Here is a 24425-nt window from a genome sequence, read left to right on the forward strand (position 1 = left end):
CTGGCAAGCAGGTCAGACTCAACGCCAGCTCCTCGCCCAAACCCAATGCCCCTCAGTTGGCTGGGCTTCTCTTTTTTTTCTGAAGTTCCTTCACTCACCCCATAAGCCAATCCATAGCTGAGCGGATGAAGAGCCGCCGGCACCACTTCAAGCTTCCTCCAGCCTTCCTCCTTCCACAGTGCAGTCAAACAGCATCAAACTGCAAGGCGAGGGACGGGCAGCAATTTGAAGAATCTGTCAGTACATTGAGGACAGAGGGAGCCCCAGCTGGCGGAACCGTGGAGCCGGCCAGAGACGCTCAGGCGAACAGCAGCTTCTGGCCAGACCGGAAGTAAACACTCAAACACATTGGTCCCGCCCCGCGAAGGTCACCTCCTGCTTCCGCCGGAAGTACAGCCGCCTGCCGGGAATTGTAGTCCCCTCGGTGTTAGTCAGCAGGTGCTCTCTGAGGCTGGAGTTGTCAATGTGACAGTTGCAGGGAATCTGAAAGAAAAGCACAGACAGCCTCGTAAAATACACCGTGTGCAGACAAAGAAAGTGAACGTTTTAGCTCGCCTAGTCTCTTGCTGAGTGTAATTTTCCCCAGCCTTTCTCTTACTTCTTCACCACTTGAAGAACTGTAGAGTCCAGGCTTCAAAGCAGAGCAAAACCTCCTAAACTGAGGGGGGGAAATTATACTTGCCTGCATAAACAAAATACCGCATATTTTGGACATCTGAAATAAAAATAGCAGAAAATGTTGGAGAAACTTGCGTTTATAAAGCGTTTTTCACCACCGCAGGCTTCTCAAAAAGAAGACAAAAATTGAAATTGATGGAAAAGCTCAGCAGGTCTCGGGTAAACAGATTGGAGGAAAACAGTTTTTAGATTAGAGTGGTGCTGGAAAAGCACAGCAGGAGGAGGAAAATCGACGTTTAGGGCAAAAGCCCTTCATCAGGAATGGAGGCAGGGAGCCTCCAGGGTGGAGAGATAAGAACAAAGCAGGCCAGGCAGCATCAGGAGGTCGAGAAGTCGATGTTCGGTTGTAACCCTTCTGGGAGCCTCCATGCAAAGAGATCAGAGTTAATGTTTGGAGCCAAGTCATCCTTCCTCAGAACTTCCCAGAGCTTACAGCAAATGAAGTGCCTTTTGAAGTTAATGGAGAAAATGTGGCTGCTAATTTGCACATATCAGCTCCCTCAACACAATGTGATAATGACCAGATAACCTAGATATTGTGATGTTTAATCGGAGATAAATAGTGGCCAAGTCATATAGGGTATCCCAGAATTGAAAAAAAAGAAAACACTTGGAAATTGTTGGAACTTGTCTTTAAGGTATGCAAAACAACTCAAATCAACTATGTCAGTCACAAGTTTTGCTGTTTTGTTTCCAATTGGGAAGTTTTCTGTTTTTCCTTTGAAGTAATGCCCAGGATCATGTTCATCCACCTAAGCAGGCAGATGGGACCTGATTCGCTTTCTGAGTGAAAAAGTAGCATCTCAATACTGGTCTGAAGCATCAGCCTTAACTTGTGTGCTTAAACTTCGTAGTGGCATTTGAACCTGTAACTTTGTGATTTGAAGGCAAGTGTGCTACAAACAAAACCGAAACAAAACACTGTGGCTGCTGGAAATCTAAAGCAAAAATGGAAAATGCTGGAAATAGTCAGTAATTTAGGCAGTAGAACAAAGGGGTGAATAGTGAGAGAGAGGATTAGAGAGCAGTTCAGCAGGAGATTTAGGGATGAAAGGAATTTCAGAGCAGGGAAGCAACCCGCCAGATTGTCCAAGTTATACTGGAATTTGGCATGACATTGCCAGGCCTGGGGTCTAAGCTTCCCAGGACATAATTTGACCCTGTTTTCTCTTGTGTCTGCATTTTTAGTTCTGTGTATGCACATTGTGCAGATCCAAGCTCACACAGATAGAAGAGACCACAGGCTAGGCGGGTAGTCACCTTTTGAGACATCCTTGGCTCCTGTTTGTGAGTGATTTGGTTTGATGGGTAACCAGTGGTGCCTAGAGGCTGTGTTTCTAGCTGGCTGTGGCAGTTTCATGCCTAACGCACAGTGGGGAGTGTGTTTGAACTGAGCCGGGCAGCAGACGCCACATGCAAAACGGATCCTCAACCCCTAAATCCCTACTTATATGATTCTATTAGCATTGAAACTCAACTTTTCCAATCCCATCCCCTAAATTGCTTATAAGATTTCACATGTGGAACCGTCCGCCCTACCCCTGCTGAGCTCCCATCACCCCCATGCCCCCTACCTCCCCCACCCCATTTAAGAGACAGAATTGAGCTCAGCTGTGGAAGCATATCCGGCTTAGCATGTTTGTTATATTTTCTAACTTGTATTTCACTTGATTAGAAATGGTATGCAGGGCTTTAAACCCTTAAGTATTTCCTGTAGAAAAAGAAACACAAGCTTCAAGAAAGACTGTTTAGCTTAATGGTTTTCTAAGGTGTATATTGCTACAGGCATTCAATAAGTTGTTTAAGATGTAGTTTAAATGGCAGGAAATGTGACAATTGTAGATTTCCTTGTCATTGTCAAAAACACAACATCCTATCTGTTTCTCTTAATATCTCAAAACCTTTCATTGACGATGTAAGATTGTATTAGGCAATAGAACCAATGCAGACATGATGGGCCAAATGGCCCACTTCTACACCATAGCAATCTCTAATTCTGTGAAATCATTCTTGTAATATTCTAAATTTCAGAGAATACAACTCCAGTTTGTTTAATTTTAAGTTAACCTTTCTGACAAATATACATTACCCCTTGTCCCATCCTAATACATCCGCCATAAGATGTGCTGCCCAGACTGTATACAGCAGATCATTGTACTGCTGAAATATGACTTCTAACTACTTCAAATCTAGCCCACCAGAACTTACCATTAACATTCCATTAGCCTTATTATATACATATATATATACACAAAAAAACATAAAATTTTATTAATCTGTGTATCCAGGCCTCCAATGTTTCTAACTTCCAATCATTTAAATATTATACTCATTTTTATAACCAAATTGAACAATCTCACATTTGGCAACATTAAAATCTACTTGCCAAAGTTTCGCTTATTCACTTAATCTTATTTTTACTCTCTTCGCTTTATAGCTTTCAATGCCATCTTTCTTCATGTAATACCATAAGACATAGGAGCGGAAATTAGACCATTCAGCCCATTGACTCTGCTCTACCATGGCTGATAAGTTTCTCAACCCCATTCTCCTGTTTGCTCCCCATAATCTCTGAAGAACCTCTCCATCCCAGTCTTAAATACACTCAATGACCTGGCCTTCACAGCCTTCTGTGGCAATAAATTACATTGATTCACCACTCTCTGGCTGAAGATGTTTCTCCTTATCTCTGTTCTAAAAGGTCTTCCCTTCACTCTAAACCTGTGCCCTCAGATCCTAGTCTCTCCTACTAATGGAAACATCTTCCCAACATCAACTCTGTCCAGGCCATTAAGTATTTTGTAAGTTTCAATTAGATCTGCCCTCATCCTTCTAAACGCTAACAACTATAGACCCAGAGTCCTCATACATTCCTCATATGTTAAGCTTTTCATTTCTGGGACCATTCTCATGAACCTCTTCTGAACTCACTCCAGGGCTAATACATCCTTCTTGAGATATAGGGCCCAAAGCTGCACACAGTACTCCAAATGTGGTCTGATCAGAGCCTTATGGAGCCTCAGAAGTACATCACTGCTTTTATACTCAAGTCCTCTCAAAATAAATGCCATCATTGCATTTACCTTCCTAACTACTGACTCAACCTGCAAGTTTACATCGAAAGAATCCTGGACTAGAACCCCCAAGTCTCTTTGTGCTCTCCATTTAGAAGATAGTCCATGCCTCTATTCTTCCTACCAAAGTGCATGACCTCACACATTCCCACTTTGTACTCCATCTGCCAATTTTTGGCCCACTCTCTAAACCTGTCCAAATCCTTCTGCAGGCTCCCTGCCTCCCAAATGCTACCTGCTGTCTACTTATCTTTGTATTATCTGCAAACATAGCCAGAGTGCCCTCAGTTCCTTCATCTACGTCTTTAATGTTTAAAGTGAAAAGTTGTGGTCCCAACATTGAGCCTTTCAGAACACCGCTTATCACTGGCTGCCATCCTGAGAAGGGCCTTTATATCCCAATGCTGTGCTTTCTGCCAGACAGCCAAGCTTCTATCCATGCTAGAATCTTGCCTCTAACATCATGGGTCCTTATCTTACTCAGTAGCCTCCTGTGCACCACCTTGTCAAAGGCTTTCTTGAAGTCCAGGTAGATAGCATCCATTGGCTTTCCTTCGTCCCTTGTTACCTCCTCAAAGAAGTCTGGCAGATTTGTCAGGCATGACCACCCCTTAATGAAATCATGCTGACTTTGCCCTATTTTACCATACACTTGCAAGTATTCAGAAATCTCTTTCTTCACAATGGATTCCAGGATCTTACCCATGACCGAGGTTAGGCTAAATGATCTGTAACTTTCAGTCTTTTGCCTTATTCCCTTTTTAAACAGGGTTGTCACGTTAGCAATTTTCCAGTCCTTTGGGACCCTCCCTGATTCTAGCAATTCCTGAAAGATCATCACTAATGCCACCGCTATTTCTTCAGCTATCTCCCTTAGAACTCTAGGGTGTAGTCCATCTGGTCCAGGTAACTTATCCACCCTCAGGCCATTCAGTTTTTCTTACACCTTCTCCTTGATGATAACCACCGTACTCAGCTCTGCCTGCCTCACTCTCTTGAATGTCAACAGAAATTTTCAATATGTGGCTTTCTATTCCATCATCTAAGTCATTAATAAATACTGTGAATTGCTGAGGCTCCAAACAAATACATGCCAGACATAGTAATCACATCCTGCCAATTAGAGCATCTGCTCATTATCCCAAGCTATCTCCTGCCATTCAGCTAATTTCCTAAGCAGTTCAAGAATTTGTTTATCGTTTTTTTTTAGTTTATTTACAGGAGATGGGCATCACTGCCTAAGCCAGAATTTATTGCCCATCCCTAGGCAAACATTTTTTTTCCAAGAATGTCACCAAATACCTCCTGGAAGCTCACAGATATTCCCCTCTCTCCCTTTAGTCACTCTTCCAAAACGTTTCATCAGGTTTGTCTAATATGCCCACTTTGAAGAAGTTCTCCTCCTTTCTCCACAAGAATCTCAGTGAGTTTCTCTCTCTCACTGCAATCCCTAGGTTATCTCCTCTGCCCTGAAGCTCTTCAACCATGTACTGAACCTACCTGCCAATCTCCCTTCCCACCTATCCACTCCACCCTCCTCTCTGACCTAAGACCTCCATCCCCACCCCCATTCACCTTTTGTACTCTTTGCTACTTTCCCCCACCCTCCTCTCTGACCTATCACCTCCATCCCCACCCCCATTCACCCATTGTACTCTTTGCTACCTTCTTCCTAGCCCCCCCCCACCCCATTTATCTCTCCACCCTGGAGGCTTCCTGCCTCTATTCCTGATGAAGGGCATTTGCCCGAAACGTTGATTTTCCTGTTCATTGGATGCTGCCTGACCTGCTGTGCTTTTCCAGCACCACTCTGATCTAAAAACTGCAAGTCCATACTAGTTCAATCTAATTTAAGGTGTTCAGTCATTCTGACCTTAATTGTGGACTCTCATAATATCCCAAGAAAGATTTTGATCAACAAGTTTATATTTCCCTGGGTTCTTTCTCTCACCTTTTTCAAATAACAACTTTGCAAACTGAAGAAGCAGTTCTTTTCATTGAGAGCATTTTGGATAATGACAGTACTTGCAACATTTTAACCAACTTCTTTTCACAATCTAATGATAGAATATGGGATATACCAAGCCATGTGGTTCCACCTTATTGTCAAGTACAATTCCGCTGATGTTCCTTCTAATGCTTTTCATCTATGTGAGGAAAAATTTTGTCATATGAATAAATTATGTTGACGTGTGCCCTGCGCCCAAACGAAACAAAAATGTAGTATAGATTTTATACATACAACACAGCCAATAAGCATAAAGGAACAGAAGTAAGCCATTCAACTCCTCAAGCCTGTTCCGCCTTTCAATGAGATCATGGCTGCTCTGTGGCCTAACTGCATATACCTGCCTTTCACCCGTATCCCTTAATATTTCTGCTAACAAAAACTTATCTATCTCCAATATAAAATTAACAACTTCATAGATTCAGTACAGTGCAGATAGAGACCATTAAGCCCATCGAGTCTGCACCAACCCTCTGAAGTGTATCCCACCTAGACCCACCCCACATTTACCATGGCTAATCCACCTTGCTGTAAAATTTAGAATAGTCAATCCACCTAATTTACACATCTTTGGATTGTGGGAGGAAACTGGAGCATCAAGAGGAAACCCGCACAATTAATGTGCAAAATTCACACAGATAGTTGTCCAAAGGCTGGAATCAAACTCAGCCATTGTGCCGCCCTTCTAGTGTCAGCTGCCATTTGTGGAAGAGAGTTCCAAATCATTACCACTCTTTGTGCATAGAAGTGCTTACTAACATCTCTCCTGAACAGTCTGACTTTAAGTTTGAGACTATGCACCGAAGTTTAGGAATCCTCAAACAGTGGAAATGGTTTAACTTTATCTACATTATCTTTTCTTGTTAATATCTTGAAGACTTTATTCTGATCACTTCCTAACCTTATAAATTCTCGAGAAAACAGGCCTAATTTAAATAATTTCTCCTCATAACTGAACCCCTTATGTCTAGATATCATTCTTGTAAATTCAGTAGTCTAACTAATGATGATGAGCATCAGGAGGTGGAGAAATTGATGTTTCGGTGTCAAGACCCTTCATCTGATGAAAGGTCTCGATCTGAAACGTTGATTTTTAAGACGTGTTGGAGGACAGGCTTAGAAAATCATGCTGGAGGCCATCCAGCCAATTCCTAATGATAGGAACACTTATCCAGATTAAAAGCTCAGTAGGAAAGGAATGATGTAGGCAAGTCACCCACTAGCGATGGGTTGTGATTTCATCTTGAAGAGGAGTCTCTTTTTAACCCTGAACTTATTGATATTTGAATTAAAAGAGAATGGGCGCCATGACTTAGACTGGGGAGGATGAAGTTAAAAATCACACTGCATCATGTTATACTGCTTCCTAATAAACCTGTTGGACTATAACCTGGTGTTGTGTGATTTTTAATTTTAAAAAGCATTGTCGAGAGTCTTACATGCCAGTGGCTTGGTGGGGGTGGAGGGGAACCTCCCATTCACAATCACCCAATCCTACAGCCATCAGCCCACCAACTTACTTCTCACTAGGAGGGCTCCTGTGGTGATACCTGGTAAAGGCACTGGTGTGTTATCAGTAGCAGCTACTGTTCTCACTGGGGAATTGCCAGCCTCTTGTTATCTGGCAACTCACGAGATTGGAATTTCCACCTTACTGGGAGCTTAATTTTACAGGACGCCTTATGGGAAGTAATTGTCAGATTATTTTTTAAATATTTCAAACACATGCTAGCATAACATGTCAGTGCAGCACTGAGGGAATGCTGTAATGTTGGAGGTACTATCTTTTGGATAGCACATTGTCCAAGGCCCTGTCTGCTTTCTCAGGTGGAGTTATTTTGAAGTTGAGCAAGGAATTATCTCTGGTGAACTGGTCAACATTTATCCCCAATCAACTTCAGAAAACCCATATTCTCTGGAAATTAACACTTTGCTATTTGTATGACCTTACTGTGTCAAGTTCACTGCCATGTTTCCCACATTGTAACAGTAATTACACATCAAAGTACTTAATTGCTTGTGAAGTGCTTTGAGTTGTTGCAGAGTCATTACAGTTCCTATATAAATGCAAAACTATATTTCTTTCTAATAGCATGTCTGTTTTTGGTTATGATGGCTACAGTGCTCTTCTATTGACTGCATCAAGATTAGAGTGGTGCTGGAAAAGCACAGCAGGCCAGGCAGCATCCGAGGAGCAGGAAAATCAACATTTCAGGCAAAAGCCCTTTGTCACTCTAAGCTTGACTCTGATCTCCAGCATCTGCAGTCCTCACTTTCGCCTATTGACTGCATCAGTTAATTCATTTGAAAAATGTTCTTGACAGTTAGAGTAATTACTTATATTCCAGGAGGAAAAACCCGACACACCCACTGAAATTATTTCCTGAGTTGAAGATATGTTGGCTTTTTGTCCATAGAAGCACGTTTGCTCCTGGTCAGATCACTACTCATAAAAGTTTTGCTGTATTTGTAAGGGTATTGTTAATTGTTATAAGTAATCCTTTTTAAATTGATTGAGTATTAACACACTCAAAAGTCTGAAACAATGGTCATACAAAGAAATAAACATTATCTCCATTTATGCTCTGGCTACAAAAGGTTCCATGATCAATTGTTTTGCTTGTGATTTCAGCTCCTGTCTTATCATTGAGCTCTTTTTAAAATATAGTTCTAATTAACCCATTCAGATATCTTATTGTACACCTCTGGAGCAAGCAATATTTGAACCTTGAGTCTCAGGGATTGAGCTCTTATTAAACAATGCTAGCAAATAGGCACACTTGTTGATGAAACATTTTCTTGATAATGTTCATCCATACCCTGTGAATGAGAGTTATAATCTTAACACTTCTTACACATTATAAGTTAAATGCTACTAATGAGGGACATCAAATACAGAGGAACCTCGATTATCCAAATACCAATTATCTGAAAATCGGATTATCTGAAGGAGATCTGGAGGTCCCGATAGAAACATAACATCAAAGATGTGTTTCCAACAGTGATCGTGTCTTTTGTTTACAGTGCTTAAACAAGCACTGTCTCCAAATAACTGACCTCCCGCCCTCTCTCACTCCTACACTTTACCTGGAGTTCTACAGAGGGGTGTATCCTAAACCCCCCTCCCATTCCCAGATAATCTCTCCAACACTGTCCTGTAGAGGGTAAAGGTGGAACCTGTCAAAAAGATGTAGTAAAATGTTGTGTGTGTGTGCGCGCGCTCTATTTGGAGACTTACCCCACAAAGGCAGCAGCAGCAGTCTTGTTGTTGGTGTACAGTCCGGCTGCCCCGGAGAGGGGGCGCACGGGGTGGGGGCGGTGTTGGACAGCGTTAGGGGACGGGGACGTGGTTGGAGGGAGTAGTGTTGGACAAGGTTATGGGGCAGGTGGGGGGGTGGTATTGGACAGGGTTGGGATGGGCAGGAGGTGGTGTTGGGCGGGGGGTGGTGTTGCACGATGGGACAGTGTTAGATGGGGTTGAGGGGCGGGCGGAGGGCGGTGTTGGACGGGGCGGGGGTGGTGTAGGACGGGGTTGGGAGGCAGGCGGGAACAGTGTTGGAGGAGACAGGGGGCGGTGTTGGGGGCGGGGGCTCAGGAACTGTGTGCTGCTACAGTCTCTTGAACTGGGAGCAGGCTTTAAAAATTCTGAGCCCCACAGAAAAGGAATTTAATCGATTAACCGAATAATCGATTATCTGAATGAAATAGTGCCCGCCTATCTCGTTCAGATAATCAAGGTTTCCCTGTAATCATCAAATTTTACAATATAAGAACAACATGTCTTACACCCAGTTGCAGAGTTATACAACTAGAGGAAATCACTGAAGGAGCTTGCAACTGTGACAAGAAAAGTGCTCACCCTTTGATTTTCTTGGTACAGGTAGACGATCTTTTGTCCGAAATCTTTGGGACCAACTGTTTTTCAGAATCTGTAATTTTTGGATTTCGGAACAGATGTAGCGCGCCCATAGGGTCCGGGACAGCACCCCGTAATCAAACGTCAATACTGCAGCAAACATGTATGAGTACTCACACTAAGTGGATAAATAAAGACTAGACATACTATCACAGTTTATTTATAGAGTTATATACCAATAAATGGAATACAGAGACCATAAATATTCAACAACATCTTATTTCCAGAAAAAACATTCCAAGAAAAACATTCAATAAAAATTAAACATACACAGCTTCAGCACTATGGTAGCTAACATTTTTAAAGACTTCCTCAAGTGTCATCTGTCTCATTAACATAGGTTTCTTTCTAAGCAATCTCTCTTTAATTGAGTAAATTGCCATAATCTCTTGATCACTGATAAATGAACGTTCAAGGCCAGCAATTAACTGATCGCACATTTTCACCATATTGTCTATGGAGACTTTTTCAACTGTGTTCACTAACCATCATCATCATCACTATTGTCCTCATGCTTAATTGTATTTAAAACCATCTCAGCAATTTTCCCATCACACAAGGAATGCACAATAGGTGCATCATTGTCAATGTTCAGCATTTCTTCGATATCAGCTTCCTGCAATTTATTTACACTTTCGTCTGATAAACTTTGTGCGTAACTTACAAGGGTTTGCTATCATCTTTTTCTCTTCAGTGATATGAAATCCTTCAAAGTCTTTATCTGTAGGTTCATTTACATGAAACACCGTTGTAAGCAGAGTCTGTGCTAAGCATTTATTAATGTTGATTTAATAACATCATTCCGAGCAATAACAACTGCGTAAATGGCATCCTTAACACTAAACTCTTTCAGGAAGTCTTGGATTCTTACCTCTTTGTTGACTGCAGCAAGCATACAGTTTAAAAAATAGTCTTTATACTTGCTCTTCATGGAGCGCAAAATTCCTTGTCACAAGGCTGCAATACAGATGTCACATTAGGGGGCAAGTAAATGCCGAAAACATTACTTTTCACTAGTAGTTCGGCAGGGGGATGTGCGGAGCATTTGTCCAAGAACAATAAAATTTTACAGTTTTCTTCCAGTCCAGCTTGTCTGAAACGAGCTCGTGCCACTGGTATGAAGTGGTTACTGAAACAATCTAAAAAATGCTCTCGGGTTACCCTTGCTTTCTTGTTTGCATAATAATGCACAGGTAAATTTTATACACCTTTCCGACATCTTGGTGTTTGCTTTTACCAATCACTACCAATTTCACCTTGTGTGTGCCTGCAGCATTAGCACACCCGAGAATAGTTAACCTGTCCTCATATCCTTAAAACCGCTTGGTGCTCTCTCATCAGCCGTTGTTAATGTTTTTCTTGGAACATAGCATCAGTAGAGAGCCAGCATTGTAAATTTGTTCAGGACTAAGGCTTTGTTCAGATATCATCTTGGCAAAATCATCATTATAATTTTCAGCTGCTTCAGGTATTTCACACCATTATGCTTCTTAAATTTCTGCAGCCAACCTTCTGAATATTGACATTTGCCTTTAATGTTCAGTTCTTTATGATATTTTCTAACTTGTTTCATGACCAACAAACCAGTCAGGAGCATGCATTCACTTCTTCGTTGTCGAATCCACTCCATCAACACATGCTTAAGATCTTCATCTTTTGCCCTATGCAAAGTTTTCCTACTTTTCACCAGTTTATGGTCATCACTGTTACCATAAAGCTTCAGTAACTTGTCTTTCTGTTTCTTCAAATCATATACAGTGATATTCCGACACCATATTCTTCAGTAAGACACCGCACAGACTCACCACAATCAAGCTTCTGCAATTACTCTACTTGCTGCATTATTGACAACGTCAGATGCTTCCTTTTCTTTTTATTATTGTTCGGCATAGGTGTACCTGCAGCTCTTTTTGGCATTTTCACAGTGAAATTAAACAATTAAGCACAGTGAAAAAAATACACAATTGATGCCTGCCAGTACTGGGCCATGCCGCCACGAGGGTTAAGTGGGTGTGGCCTTCACCCGCCAAACAAACCTTGTTATGATATGCAGACATGACTGACGCTCCACACTTAGAGAGTAACTAAGAATTAGTTTGCTGATTAGTAAGTATTACCTGCAACTCAGCCAGTACATTTTTGGAAAGTGCATAATTGTACCAGTGTTTGTTTATGAAACGTGAAAGTGTCATTCGTTGAAAAAGGGTTTAAATGCTAAAATACTCAAATTAGAAATGTTTCAATTATTTTAATGTTTCATTTTGTCATAAAGAATTAATAACCAAAACACTAAGTTCTCTTTTCTTTCTTCTTAGATACTAAAACAATGCTTTTTGTGCACTTTCTGTTTATATTTTAGGTATTTGTATTTGTTCTTCCTTTATGCTGCTCCACGTGGGGTGTGCCCGGTTGCCATATAATTTTCTTCATATATGAAGGAATAGATTTCCATAACTGCTAACGATACCAATGTGTGATCAAATTGCAAACAGAAAGACTAACTGGGCATGATATGTGTATTGTTTGTTCCTCTCTCATCCAACCACCCAACCAAGACCCATCAAAACCGATATTGCATATTCAATTGATTGTATATAAACTGAATTCCAACTTAAACCTTCTTATTTTGACAGCAATGAATGTGACCATTTGTGTCAGCTGGTCCCATTTAGTAATATGGAAATCCATAATTATTTTTTCCATTTACTTACAGGATGATACTACCCTTTTGATGAAAAAGTGCACATATTCTTACAGTGTTTATACTAAACAAAGAGAAAATATTTTTGAAATTCTTGATCAAATTGCATAAGGTAATGATTATTAAATAGAATTAAAGATGTTTTGCTGGAAAACTAGCTTCAACTAGACTTGAATATTTTAGATCAACATAGGATAAACCAAGGAGAAAGTGAGGACTGCAGATGCTGGAGATCAGAGCTGAAAATGTGTTGCTGGAAAAGCGCAACAGGTCAGGCAGCATCCAAGGAACAGGAGAATCGACATTTCGGGCATGAGCCCTTCTTCAGGGATGAGGAAAGTGTGCCCAGCAGGCTAAGATAAAAGGTAGGGAGGAGGGACTTGGGGGAGGGGCTTTGGAAATGCGATAGGTAACCAGAGTCCCTCTGATCATCAGCATTTTCCAGAGTCTTCCCACTCATAGTATAATCCCTTGCCTTGTTAGCCCCCCTTAAGTAGGTAAAAGCAAGGACTGAAGATGGATGCTGCCTGACCTGCCGTGCATTTCCAGCACCACACTCTCGACTCTACAGCATCTGCAGTCCTTACTTTCTCTTAACATCATCATCAGAACCTACTGGTTTTTAACCATCCTATTTTGAACATTATTACTCCTACAGCTTGGAAGAAGAGCTTACAAAGTCATTTTTACAGAGGTAAAATTCATGATATGATGTTGCCATTGGAACAAAAATGTATCACACTGTCAGTCGAAGACTCTTTGATTTTTTAATGTATCGCAGCTATATTTCAAATTTTCTTTAAAAAGTATTTTTTACCTATACATAAATTTGTGCGTTTGATGAAAATTGTTCTCCTCAAAAATGAAATATAGCAATTCTGGATTGAAGATCAAAGCCAATACAAGGTGCCTCTCAGTTTGATGGACATCCAAGCAAAAGCTAAAACCTGTATGACAATTTATGGAATGATAGAGAACAAATTATCAGTCAAAAAGTTCCCATGCTAGTCATGGATAATTTGAGTTTTTCTAGAAACATCCCTACCTGCATAACATTAAGTCGACAGGCTGAAAAATTCCTATTTATATGAAGCAAATATTTCAACACGGTGGCCTCTCACCGAAGTAAGTCTGTAAGATTGATGATGGGGCTTTATTGAAAGTATATGCCATAAGGAACATGCATCTCCAAAGACGAGTAGGCAGCAGAATTTAAACCCGTTAAGTTCACCTTGCTGTTCTTCTGGGTGGGAATGCAGTAGGAGATTTCAAGTTCAAGCCCTTAGTGTTGTACCAGTTTGATTGGATTTGGACTTTATTAAATGAAGAGTTAAAAACTGGCTGTCAGGTCATAATGTTATTGGCAAAAAGGACAATCGCCTACTTAGAATGCAAGCTAACAAGGTTTATTGAACAACATAGATTAATATTGAACATCCTACTAGTTGAAGCATGATATAATACACACATTCTACACTGATGTTCTGTACACTCACAGACATTTGCAGCACAGAAGGAGGCCTTTTGATCCATAGTATTTGTGCCAATCAACAAAGATGTGATGATGCTAATCCTATTTTCCAGTACTTGGCCCATAGCCCTGGAAGCTACAGCAGTTACAGGTGGCATGGTGGCTCAGTGGTTAGCACTGCTGCCTCACAGCACCAGGGTCCCAGGTTTGATTCTAGCCTTGGGCGACTGTCTGTGTGGAGTTTGCACATTCTCCCCCTGTCTGCATGGGTTTTCACCAGGTGCTCTGGTTTCCTCCCATGGTCCAAAGATGTGCACGTCAGGTTAAATTGCCCATAGTGCTAGGTGCATTAGTCAGACGGAAATGGGTCGGTGTGGACTGGTTGGGCCAAAGGGCCTGTTTCCACACTGTAGGGAATCTAATCAATGCAAAGGAATATCTATTGCTTAAATGTTGTGAGAGTGTCTGACTCAACCACAATTTCAGGTGGTGAGTTCCAGATGCCCATCACCTTCTGGATAAAAAAGAATAATCTCAACTCTCTTTTTGTCATAAATCTATGCCCCTAGTTATTGACGCTTCTATAATGGAAAAAATGCCTTCATATCCACCCTATCCAAGCCCATCAAATCTTATACACCTCTGTCAAGTCCCCTCTCAACCTTCGCAGCTCCAAGGAAAACAACTGCAGCCAATCCAATCATTTCTCATTGCTTAGACTCTCCAGATCAGACAGCATCCAGGTGTATCAATTATGCACCCTCCCTGGTCTAATCACATCCTGTAACGTAATGATCAGAACTGTATGCTGTATTCCAGTTTTGACCGAACCAGCATTTTATACAGTTTCAGCATAAACTCCCTCTCCTTGTATCCTATACGCTGACTAAAAAATGCAATTATCCCACACACCTTCTTAACTACCTTTTCTTCCTAGTAATTTCGGGGATTTGTGTGTCTGTACACCAGAGTCCCTCTGATCATCAGCATTTACCAGAGTCTTCCCATTCATAGTATAATCCCTTGCCTTGTTAGCCCCCCTTAAGTAGGTAAAAGCAAGGACTGAAGATGGATGTTGCCTGACCTGTTGTGCTTTTCCAGCACCATTCTAATCTAGCCCCCCCCCCCCTCCCTCAAGTGCATGACCTAATTTTTTTGTGTTGAATTCCATTTTGCCACTGTTCTGCTGCGCTGACCAGTCCATTGATATCCTCCTGTAGTTTATAGCCATCCTCCACACTATTTATCACCCTATTTTATTGATTTAACACCCAAATGCTGGAGTTATCTTGATAATAACCCTTGCATTTAATTGAAATCATAACGATGCAGTTTAAACCGCAAGGACCCCAGCACTGAGCCCTATGGAACCCACTGTAAACAGACTTCTAGTTAATAAACATCCCTCTGCCAATTCTTTCCGCTTCCTGCTTCTCCAGAACTAGAATTTTGAATACAATGTTCCCTTAGTGCTGAGGTTCCATTCCTAAATTCCATAAAGAAAAAGCTTAACTGAAAGAATTAAAACAAAAGTTAGTTTCTTCAGTCTTTGCATGCTGAGTTAGAGCAATGGAACCTTCATGTAATCATGTTTTTCACACAGTTTTAGTTTTTCTTCTGATTTTGTTCAAATTTCAACCGTGAAATTAACCCTAACCCCAGATGCAAGGAGAGAGTCAAAGGGGAGAAAGAATTAAATACTAGAAACATGTTTCCAACAAACCATAAACATGTTCACAACCTTATTTACATTGGTGGATGTTGAGCTTTTCTAGTGTGCTGCCAAAAAAAGTGGAGAAATTAATATTGGGCTCCAATAGTGACTTAATTCAAAATTGGGTATGAGTGCCAGCTTTGCCAGAAGCCAGGAAGCAGAGTTGCCAGTCCAAAAGGACTTTTTGAACTCTCTTTATGGTCCAAGGTAGACTGCAGTGTTGGTACCTCCCCATCCTGCCAACCACCATTTTCCTCTCCACTCCTTCGGTCCTTCAAGTAAGCCTTCGACTTCGTCAATATCTGGTTACTGATATCCGGATTGTTGACCTTTCCTTCTTTCCCATTTCTGATCGTGACCAGTTTCTGGCCAACCAATCCTAATCATGGATTGTTTCCTTCTCCCAAAGTACAGTTCCTCTGTCCCTCTTGTTTCCACAAAGTTCCCAAGTCTGTTCTCACATATCACTGATATTCTGTCCTGGCCATCAGTCAGGTTGTGTATTTGGCCAGCTGCCAAATTGGAACCAATCTTCAAAAAATAATGAATAGTCCTGCAATAATATTCAACAGGATATCTTCCAAAATAACCTTGCCTAACCCTTCAGCCTTTTCCTTGCCACTTTTTTTTATCATTCTGTCTCTCCATAAATTTTTGGAGCAACATTTTTGTCACACGGCACAATCTCACTTTAAAAAAGTTTACAAATAGCAGAAATACATTTTGTTCAATTACTTTTGTGTTATAAATTTTAATTGTTACTTATTTTGGCAATTATTACCTGACCGTTCCATCAGCATATGAGAATTTTAGCTTTACATTTATGTGGTCAGTGAACATGTTGGAAGACTGCCCAGTTGGACTAGCACAAAACTTGAATTTTCATTATGTCTACAAGGCTCACTTAAAGGACACTTTAAAAATGCACAGTAGCAGCAGCGTGTACTACCTTCAAGATACACTGCAACAATTTGTTAAAGCTCCTTAGAAAGCATCTACTAAACCTGCAACCTCTACCACCTAGAAGTCCAAGGCCAATAAATAAATGGGAAAGGGAATTGGGACAGAGGTACTTCAGGGCCCAATGACTGTACCCCAGGACTTTGACTGTGGTTGGGGTCACTGTGCTTGGGTCAAGATGAGGAGTGGGGCTTGGCCAGAAGGAGTACCAACACTTGCAAGTTCCCCTCCAAGCCACACATAATCTTGCCTCCGTTTCTTCCGTGTTAACTGGGTCAAAATCCTGGAACTCCCTTCCTAATAGCATTGTGGTTGTACCTACAATATATCGACTGTTGTTTTTCAAAAAGGCAGCTGAACATTGCCTTCAATGACAGTTTGAAACGGGTGATAAATGCTAATTTAGCCATGAATGAATAAAAACAATTTCTTCTCTGAGATAGATGAATTAATATTGTATTAGTAAACTAAAGTTGGTCATGGAACATGCTCTTGCTCTGTGAAAATGGTGACCCCTTACTTACTCAAACAAATACAAATGGTTTAATTTAGTCCACAGCAGAAGGAGGCAAATTGTTTTTGTTTTGTGACTGTAATTCAACATAACTTGAAACGTAGGTGATAGAGGATGTGCTTCTGATTTTAATTTCTCTAACTTCTCATTTGGTAGGCTCTTGATACAAAGGATGATAGTTTCCAAAGGCAGAGCAAGCCATTATGGGTTGTTTTCTGAAGTAATATCTTAGATATTTGTCATTAACCTATAAAGCCATGTGTTTTCTTGGAAATCTATTTCAGAAAAGCTATCATATGTGGTCACACTATTGACAGTTAAGTAACTCTATTTATTAACTTTCGTCACAATGAGCCTCAAAGTTACTGTTGACCTTCCTCTTCAGCCAACACTGTGGGAAACAGATTAACCCCTTGTTGATTAATTTGCTATTTCTGTGTACAAACTACATAGCATGTTTACTCAAATAATAATAGTAATTACACTTGAAAAATAATTCACTGGTTATGAAGCTCTTTTGGGACATTCAAAGGAGATGAAAGATGATAGGTAAATATATTTTGTGCCTACTATTCCGAACTAAATTAGTTGCAAGCCAGATTTTGCACCCTATTTAATTTTCTTTGGTTAATTTTCTGTTTATTCATGCTGCAGATTGGAATTTTTTTTTGTTTTACTTTTGAGTCCATTTGAACACCCTCTTTTGAAACAATATGAATTAGATTTAGGAGAAAGAAGCCCTGGACAGTCATGTGTCTTAATCAAAACTGCAGTGAAACATTCTCCATTGCATTCATGACATTTTCCATTTGCTCAAAGGCTGTCCTCTGACCTCACTTGAGTGAGATCATTCATTTAATTCCAAGCCATTCAGTCTTATTAAAAAGTCTTTACATATCGGATGGCAAAATAATAGATATACTTGTAATATATTGTTCCATTATTAACCATGCAGTAGTTATTCTATTGCTGTGAAAGTCTTTTTTCTTGTCTGTGAGTAATTTAAACTTTAACAACAGATGGTGTCCATGCTTTCAGCGCTACTTGCTATTGAATAATCATGTCTTTTGTTTTCAGTCCTTAGTAACTGGAGGTATTTCCATTTCATAATAACTGAAATACTATAATAAACCCTTGGAAAACAAGCAATGATGGAATACAAAAATTGCTGATACTTGTTTGGCAGGTTGTCACAACAAAGAAAAGTCCCATCAGGAGTTTAAATTTATTTTGAGGTTTAACAGTGCAAATCCAGGAAACCTGAAATACGAACAGAAATGAATTTTAAGCACAAAATGTGCAGGGAATCCACAAGCATTAGATAAGTGAAAGCAGTTTGACATGTTGAGTGTGTTGTTTGAGTGGATCTGGTAATTGAGGTACATGTATATGACTGATAAAAAGAAGAAAAGGATAGTAATCAGGCATTGAGATATAGTTCATGCGAACGTCTAAAATAGAAAGGTAATTCACTGTTGCATGAAAGTTTTATAAAGGGAACATTATAAGATATACCTGCCAGAATAATCCGCCTTTTTATTTCAGATGTTGATTGATAAATATATTCTTGCATTATCTATTTTTATTTGTATATATTATTAATATTTTATTTAAAGAAGTTGGCTTCTCAGTATTGTACTGGTGACTGAATGCTTATGTCCTCACAGGGGTAAATAAAGGACTTTATTAAATTTATAGAACTGTGGCATTTTGTGCCAAAATGATGCCTTCCAATTACTAGTTTATTTTTTAAAATATCTTGCTAATTATTAGAGGTCTGTTACATCAGCATTAAAATAATATTTCAACGTGTAAATAACTGGCTCCATCTAATATTAGAGAGTTTTATGAGATTGGATTGAAATGTTTAAAATGAAAATTGCAACATGAATCAAATTCTATAAAATAAACCAAAGTACTTCAGTAATTCCTGTTGTGTGAATAGTTAAACATATTATGACTCTTAATATTGCAATATAAATATCTACAGCAACAAAATCTATTAAGGTATTTCACTAATCTTAGCTTATGGTAAAATGAGATTTAAATCTCTGTAAAGTCCTGTATACTTTTTAGAGATTTTTCAAATAAATTTGATTCCTTAATTACCTGAACTCAATTTAAATTAATAAAACAAGTCTTAGATGAGTAAATTCTGTAAATGACTTGTGCACGATCAAATACTGTCTTGTTCTCTATCATGATCACCTCCCTTCGCATAGCCTAAAGTGTTGTAGTCCAGGTCAACATCAGTTCTCTCTGCTCAACTGACAGGCAGGTTGCTGTGAATGGGGAGAGATGGACACCAGATATTCTTACATATTTGGCATGTATATTCCAGGCAGTTCTTGATCCCACTGGTCACTGCATTGTGAAATGATCAGGTTGAGTCAGTTATAACCAACCTACCTTTACATCAGTAGGCTGTGGGATTCAAGGGTTGCCACAGGAAATGTGGAAGCAAGGTTCACTTTTTTGGATTTTTTGAGGTGTTCTTGTTTTTGTCCTGTTCTTGACATGCATCTCACTGCTGTCTGTAGGAACATGATGTATGCAAACTGATGATGAAAGTTATAATGCTTAGCTTTACACAGATTGTACTTGATTTGCTGAGTATTTGTAGTCCTTTCTGGTTTTAATTCAGATTTCTAGTACCTGCAGTATTTAGCATTTTCTTGTATGGATCAAAATGTATGTTTACAAACACCAGAAATGAACCTGAATGGTTCTATAAAAAGTCACATGTGAATGGTAAGCAGACATGCTGTTTAAAAGGACGCGGATCAATTAAAAGGCATCGCCCCCCTGTCTTGGCAGATAAATTTATTAGTTTCTGATTAGGGAGTAGCAATGATTAGCAATACATGTTATCTGTTTCAGGTGTATGTTTGGAAATCATTTTTTATTAAGACAGGAGTCAATATGTTGAAAGGGTTGAATGAAGGGAGCTTGGAGGATGATTGTCTGGATCATTAATGACCAAATATTAACTAGTTGAGCTGATTAACTTGTCATACTTCACTGAGATCCATTCAGTTAAACATAGCCAACATATAGGGATCTGTGTGAGCTAGTGTAATATTGGATCTGCGCTCCCTACAAGTTAAATGTATCATTGTGTTTTTATACAGCCTGAATACAATAATGCTCCTTGAGGCTGGAGCCTCTTATAGGAAGCTGATTTTTGACAGTGGAAAGGCCTGGCTCTCAAATTGGCTGTTCATGGTTCAAGGTCCGCCTATTCCAGAAGTGTGTAATAGCATCTCTGAGCAGGTTGTTTAGAAAACTTCATTTGCAGGACCAAAGTCCACCATTTAAAGGTTCAGTGCAAAACTATGGCCTCACTATGACTTCCAATGGGATTAATTCCCTGGTAATTCTGAATACGCCTTGATTTGAAGTTGTCATGATGAATATCAGAACAATGATACAGAAACACCAAGCAAAGCCCTTGCTGCTGACGAAGGAGACAGATCAAGCAGCCAGCAGCAGTGGGGACACATGAGAAGACACCAGCCTCAGCCTAGAGTATTCTGCTCACAGTTGATATTCCTGCAAATGGCTGAGAGGTGGTGTTAGAGTGAACTCTTTCATGAGACCATCACAGAATAGTGCACTCGCGTGTTAACCAGCTTTTGCTGTAAGGGGCTAAAGTGGTAACCACATGCCAGTTGTACTTAAAGTTATGGCTACACTCAATTTCTATACTACTGTAATAGGGTTATAGTCATAGGGTCATAGAGATGTACAGCACAGAAGCAGACCTTTCAGTCCAACTTGTCCATGCTGACCAGATATCCGAAATTAATCTGGTCCCATTTGCCAGCACCTGACCCATATCCCTCTAATCCCTTCCTATTTATAAACCTATCCTAATGCCTTTTAAATGTTGTCATTGGACCAGCCTCCACCACTTCCTCCGGCAGCTCATTTCATACACGCACCAACCTCTGCATGAAAAAGATCCCCTTTATGTCCCTTTTAAATCTTTCCCCCCTCACCCTAAATCTGTGCCCTCTAGTCTGGACTCCTCATCCCTGCAAAATCACCTTGTCTATTAACCCTATCCATGCTGCTCATGATTTTATAAATCTCTTTCAGGTCACCTCTCAGCCTAAAATGCTCCAGAGAAAAACAGCCCCAGCCTATTTAGCCTCTCCCAATAGCTCAAACCCTCCAACCCTGGCAACAGTTTAGCGTTCAACCAAGGACCCATATGGGATCTCATAGGCAGCCACATTCTGCTGTATGATGGGCATCACTAAAGGGTCTTTTCAAAAGGACTGGTGACTTCTTAATATTTCAAACTGATGACAACTGCTCAGGTATGAGAAACTGCATCTATGGTTTCTCAACCTTCATGAAATTGCCATCCATCACAACTTGCTCTTGTAAAATCCTTATTGCCTGTAACTGCCGCTGCAACCAATCCTTGCAGTCAGATAGAATTCACAACCAAACATACTTCCTGCAGACAGAGTCTCCAGGAACATTCAAAATCTCCTTCATCTACCACATCTGACAGAAAGAACACACTATCCTACTAAAGGCTACTTCTGCGTCTTTAACAATCTACGGTCCCAGAGAAGAAGTAAAAACAAACACAACACACTTTGGTCAAAAATGCATCATTAGCACAGTCTTTCTGCTCAAAAACACTGCCCTGGTATCACCTAATACCAATCCTTAATATTAAAAGTCAATCAAGAGAGATCTCAGTATAACATAAGAATAAAAAAAGCCCCTACCTTACTGACTATTATGGATTTACAAAAAAAGAAGTCAGATTAAGATTTAGAAGTTTTGTAAATCTTAAAATCAAACATTTACTGATCAGGTTCAAAAACCAAAGATCATCCTCTTCTTCTTTAGTTTCGGGCGATGATTCTTTTTCTAAATCACCAATACCTCTATAGCTGCACCTGAAACTGGATATTAAACCTCCCACGTCGGTTATAAAATTTCATTGCTTGTTTGTTATGTCAGAACCCTTATGCAATGTCTCAGTCCAACCTGTGGCTCTGTTGGTGCAGGGTGTAACACTGAAGCAACATCAGGACTGCCATACTTGAAGGAGGGGTGACATAGTGCAGAGGTAAGCTGTTCCAAATTGCAACAACAGTTGAACCTGCAAAGGAAGCAGAAACACAGTGACCTGGGTGATTGTTTAACAATTTACCCCCATCTATTTGAGTGGATTTTCATTGTAGCCAGTGATGACGGATAAGCATGAATCTTCTTTACTTTCCACACCCAATACTCCAAACTCTGTATCTCTGATGCAACCCCAGCTCTGCTTTCCTGCCAACCTCAAGTGCTTCCAACATACCAACAGTCAACTCTATATTGACTTGCATACCACTCGGAGTTTTCACATCCCCTTGCTGCCGCAAGTCCCTTTAGTCCGTAGAACATGAGGGAGAATAGTAAGGCGTCAAGTGGTGATGAGAAGAACTTCCAATGCCAGGCTGTCTCCTGTTTCCATGAGTTGTGAAGGTGCATTTTAAATCTCATACTTTCAAGATGGCTATGTAACATGAAGTGGAAAAAACAAATTTTAGAATACTCAAACGCCTGTAGTTAATGCAACTGTGGAAACTGGTGATGTGACACAATATATGTTTCGACAGCTGTCCAGGACCATAATAATTGATTAACTTTTTTTCACCATTCAACCTGAATCCAGATTTTGCCGGTCTGTCTCCCAAACTCACTCTTGTGATATTTAGTTGGCACAGTCCCTGCATTGAACATAAAACCTTTGATAAACTACACGAATGCTCTCCTCAGTGCAACATCTGCCCAGACCCCCTTTGTTATCTGAGAGGGGTTCTTCCAGACAGCACTAGGATATAAGATGTATTTTCCGTTGGGAATGAACAGAAGGAGGTCATGCAGCAAGTTCTCACTGGACTGTCAGGGTATGCCTAATTGGACCATGACAAGACAGACCTCTTCAGTTGCTGTGCTAAATCTATAGAATGAAACTTATTCCATCAGAGGGCACTTCTTCTTGCATCTTCAAAGGGATTGCTTGTCTGAGCATAACAGAAATTTAGGTGCTGGAGATTTAAACTACACAGTTTATGCTCAATTCTGCAAGATGAACTCAGTTTCCAAGATTCATGCTGTACCTGTTGGTTCTTTTGTTGATTTGTGCACTTTCCCAGGATTTAAGTTTATAGCAGAGGCAGATGTTCTCTCAAAGTGCTATGAGACTGCTGTGATTGTGCTAATGCCATCTCCTTTTGAGGAGACAATCTCCTTTTGAAAAATATATTTTATAAATGGTACGTTATTTTTGATCTAGTATTTCATTACAGTATCTTTTGAAGTTAAAATCTGATTTACTTATGGAATAGATCAGTCCAATAACACACAACAGTCTGGGGATATAGATCAGTATCTATTGTATGAAGCAGCATGGCACTAAGATCTTAATATTTTAATTGCACCATTGCTTACATACTTGCTTTGTTATTACAGTCAGCTGGAAAAAGATAATTGCATACAGATGAGAATGTCTTATATTTATTCAGTGGAGCAGTACCAATTTCTTTTCATCCCAGGATAGAGCATAACAATTCAATTGAAATCTGCTGATCCAGCAGGATGTTTGACAGCTTTTGAAATTGATAAGATACGAATTCGATTAATTTGGTTTCGGATTCTACTTCAAAAGGAATGAGAAACTGTATCACATATACTGTTGTTCCCATTTAACACTTCTTTCGAAATCATTGGAAAGTGCAGAGGATAGGGAAGTCAGGTTATGAACCTTAAGTAAAGGTAGAGCCTACCTCAGTCCCAATTTATTTTTTTAACTTTTTTATGTTTGATAAATAACAGCTATGCTTTGTATGTGACTGTAAATTTGTCTTTGTTATACTCACATATAGATGTGATTTGCTGGAATACAACAGTGTTGTTTTGGGCAACTGCGACAGTTTAAATTTTGATAGATCTGGGTTCACCTCTCCATCGTCAGAGCAGCAATGAGCACTTGCCTATGATTTGATCTGATCTGGATACCCGTGCCCGAATCAACGTTTCAGACTTGGTCAGATAATCATTTTTTACTATTCAGGTCTTAGCGATATCTTTGTACAGTTATGTGGAAAAAAATATTGCAACTTCTGTTTAGGTGTGAAACTCACAGAAAATGCTTTGCTACTTGTTACACAGTTAGCGAGTAATATAAATATAATCAGAACTGAATTAAACTGGAAAAAGAGGCATGGCGTTCATCCTGGTTTTATTTATAGAAAATTATTCTTATCATTTAGCACCAGTCAGCCTTTAATTATTTTGACTAATTCACCACTTGTCTCATGCCAAACACTAATTCACTTTTTCATTCTTAATGTTACTGTGGAAGTAGTTGAGAAC

At 39.9% G+C, this 24425-nt stretch overlaps 1 protein-coding gene and 1 long non-coding RNA gene across 2 annotated transcripts in view; one reads left to right on the forward strand and one right to left on the reverse strand.

The window, feature by feature from the left end:
- Nucleotides 1-302, reverse strand: part of mob2a (MOB kinase activator 2a) — a 242423-nt gene extending 242121 nt beyond the window's left edge. Inside the window, exon 1 of the mRNA XM_043705942.2 lies at nucleotides 99-302. Coding sequence (XP_043561877.1) covers nucleotides 99-115 — 17 coding nt within the window. The 5' untranslated portion in view covers nucleotides 116-302. The remainder of the gene's footprint in view (nucleotides 1-98) is intronic.
- The window catches only part of LOC122557838 (uncharacterized), a 93586-nt gene that overhangs the window by 22054 nt on the left and 47107 nt on the right, over nucleotides 1-24425 (forward strand). The gene's annotated exons all lie outside the window — the stretch shown is intronic.

The sequence above is a fragment of the Chiloscyllium plagiosum genome, unplaced genomic scaffold, assembly GCF_037043375.1.
Source record: "Chiloscyllium plagiosum isolate Xiang-an unplaced genomic scaffold, Cpla_swu_hap1 HiC_scaffold_18, whole genome shotgun sequence".
NCBI classification, from domain to species: domain Eukaryota; kingdom Metazoa; phylum Chordata; class Chondrichthyes; order Orectolobiformes; family Hemiscylliidae; genus Chiloscyllium; species Chiloscyllium plagiosum.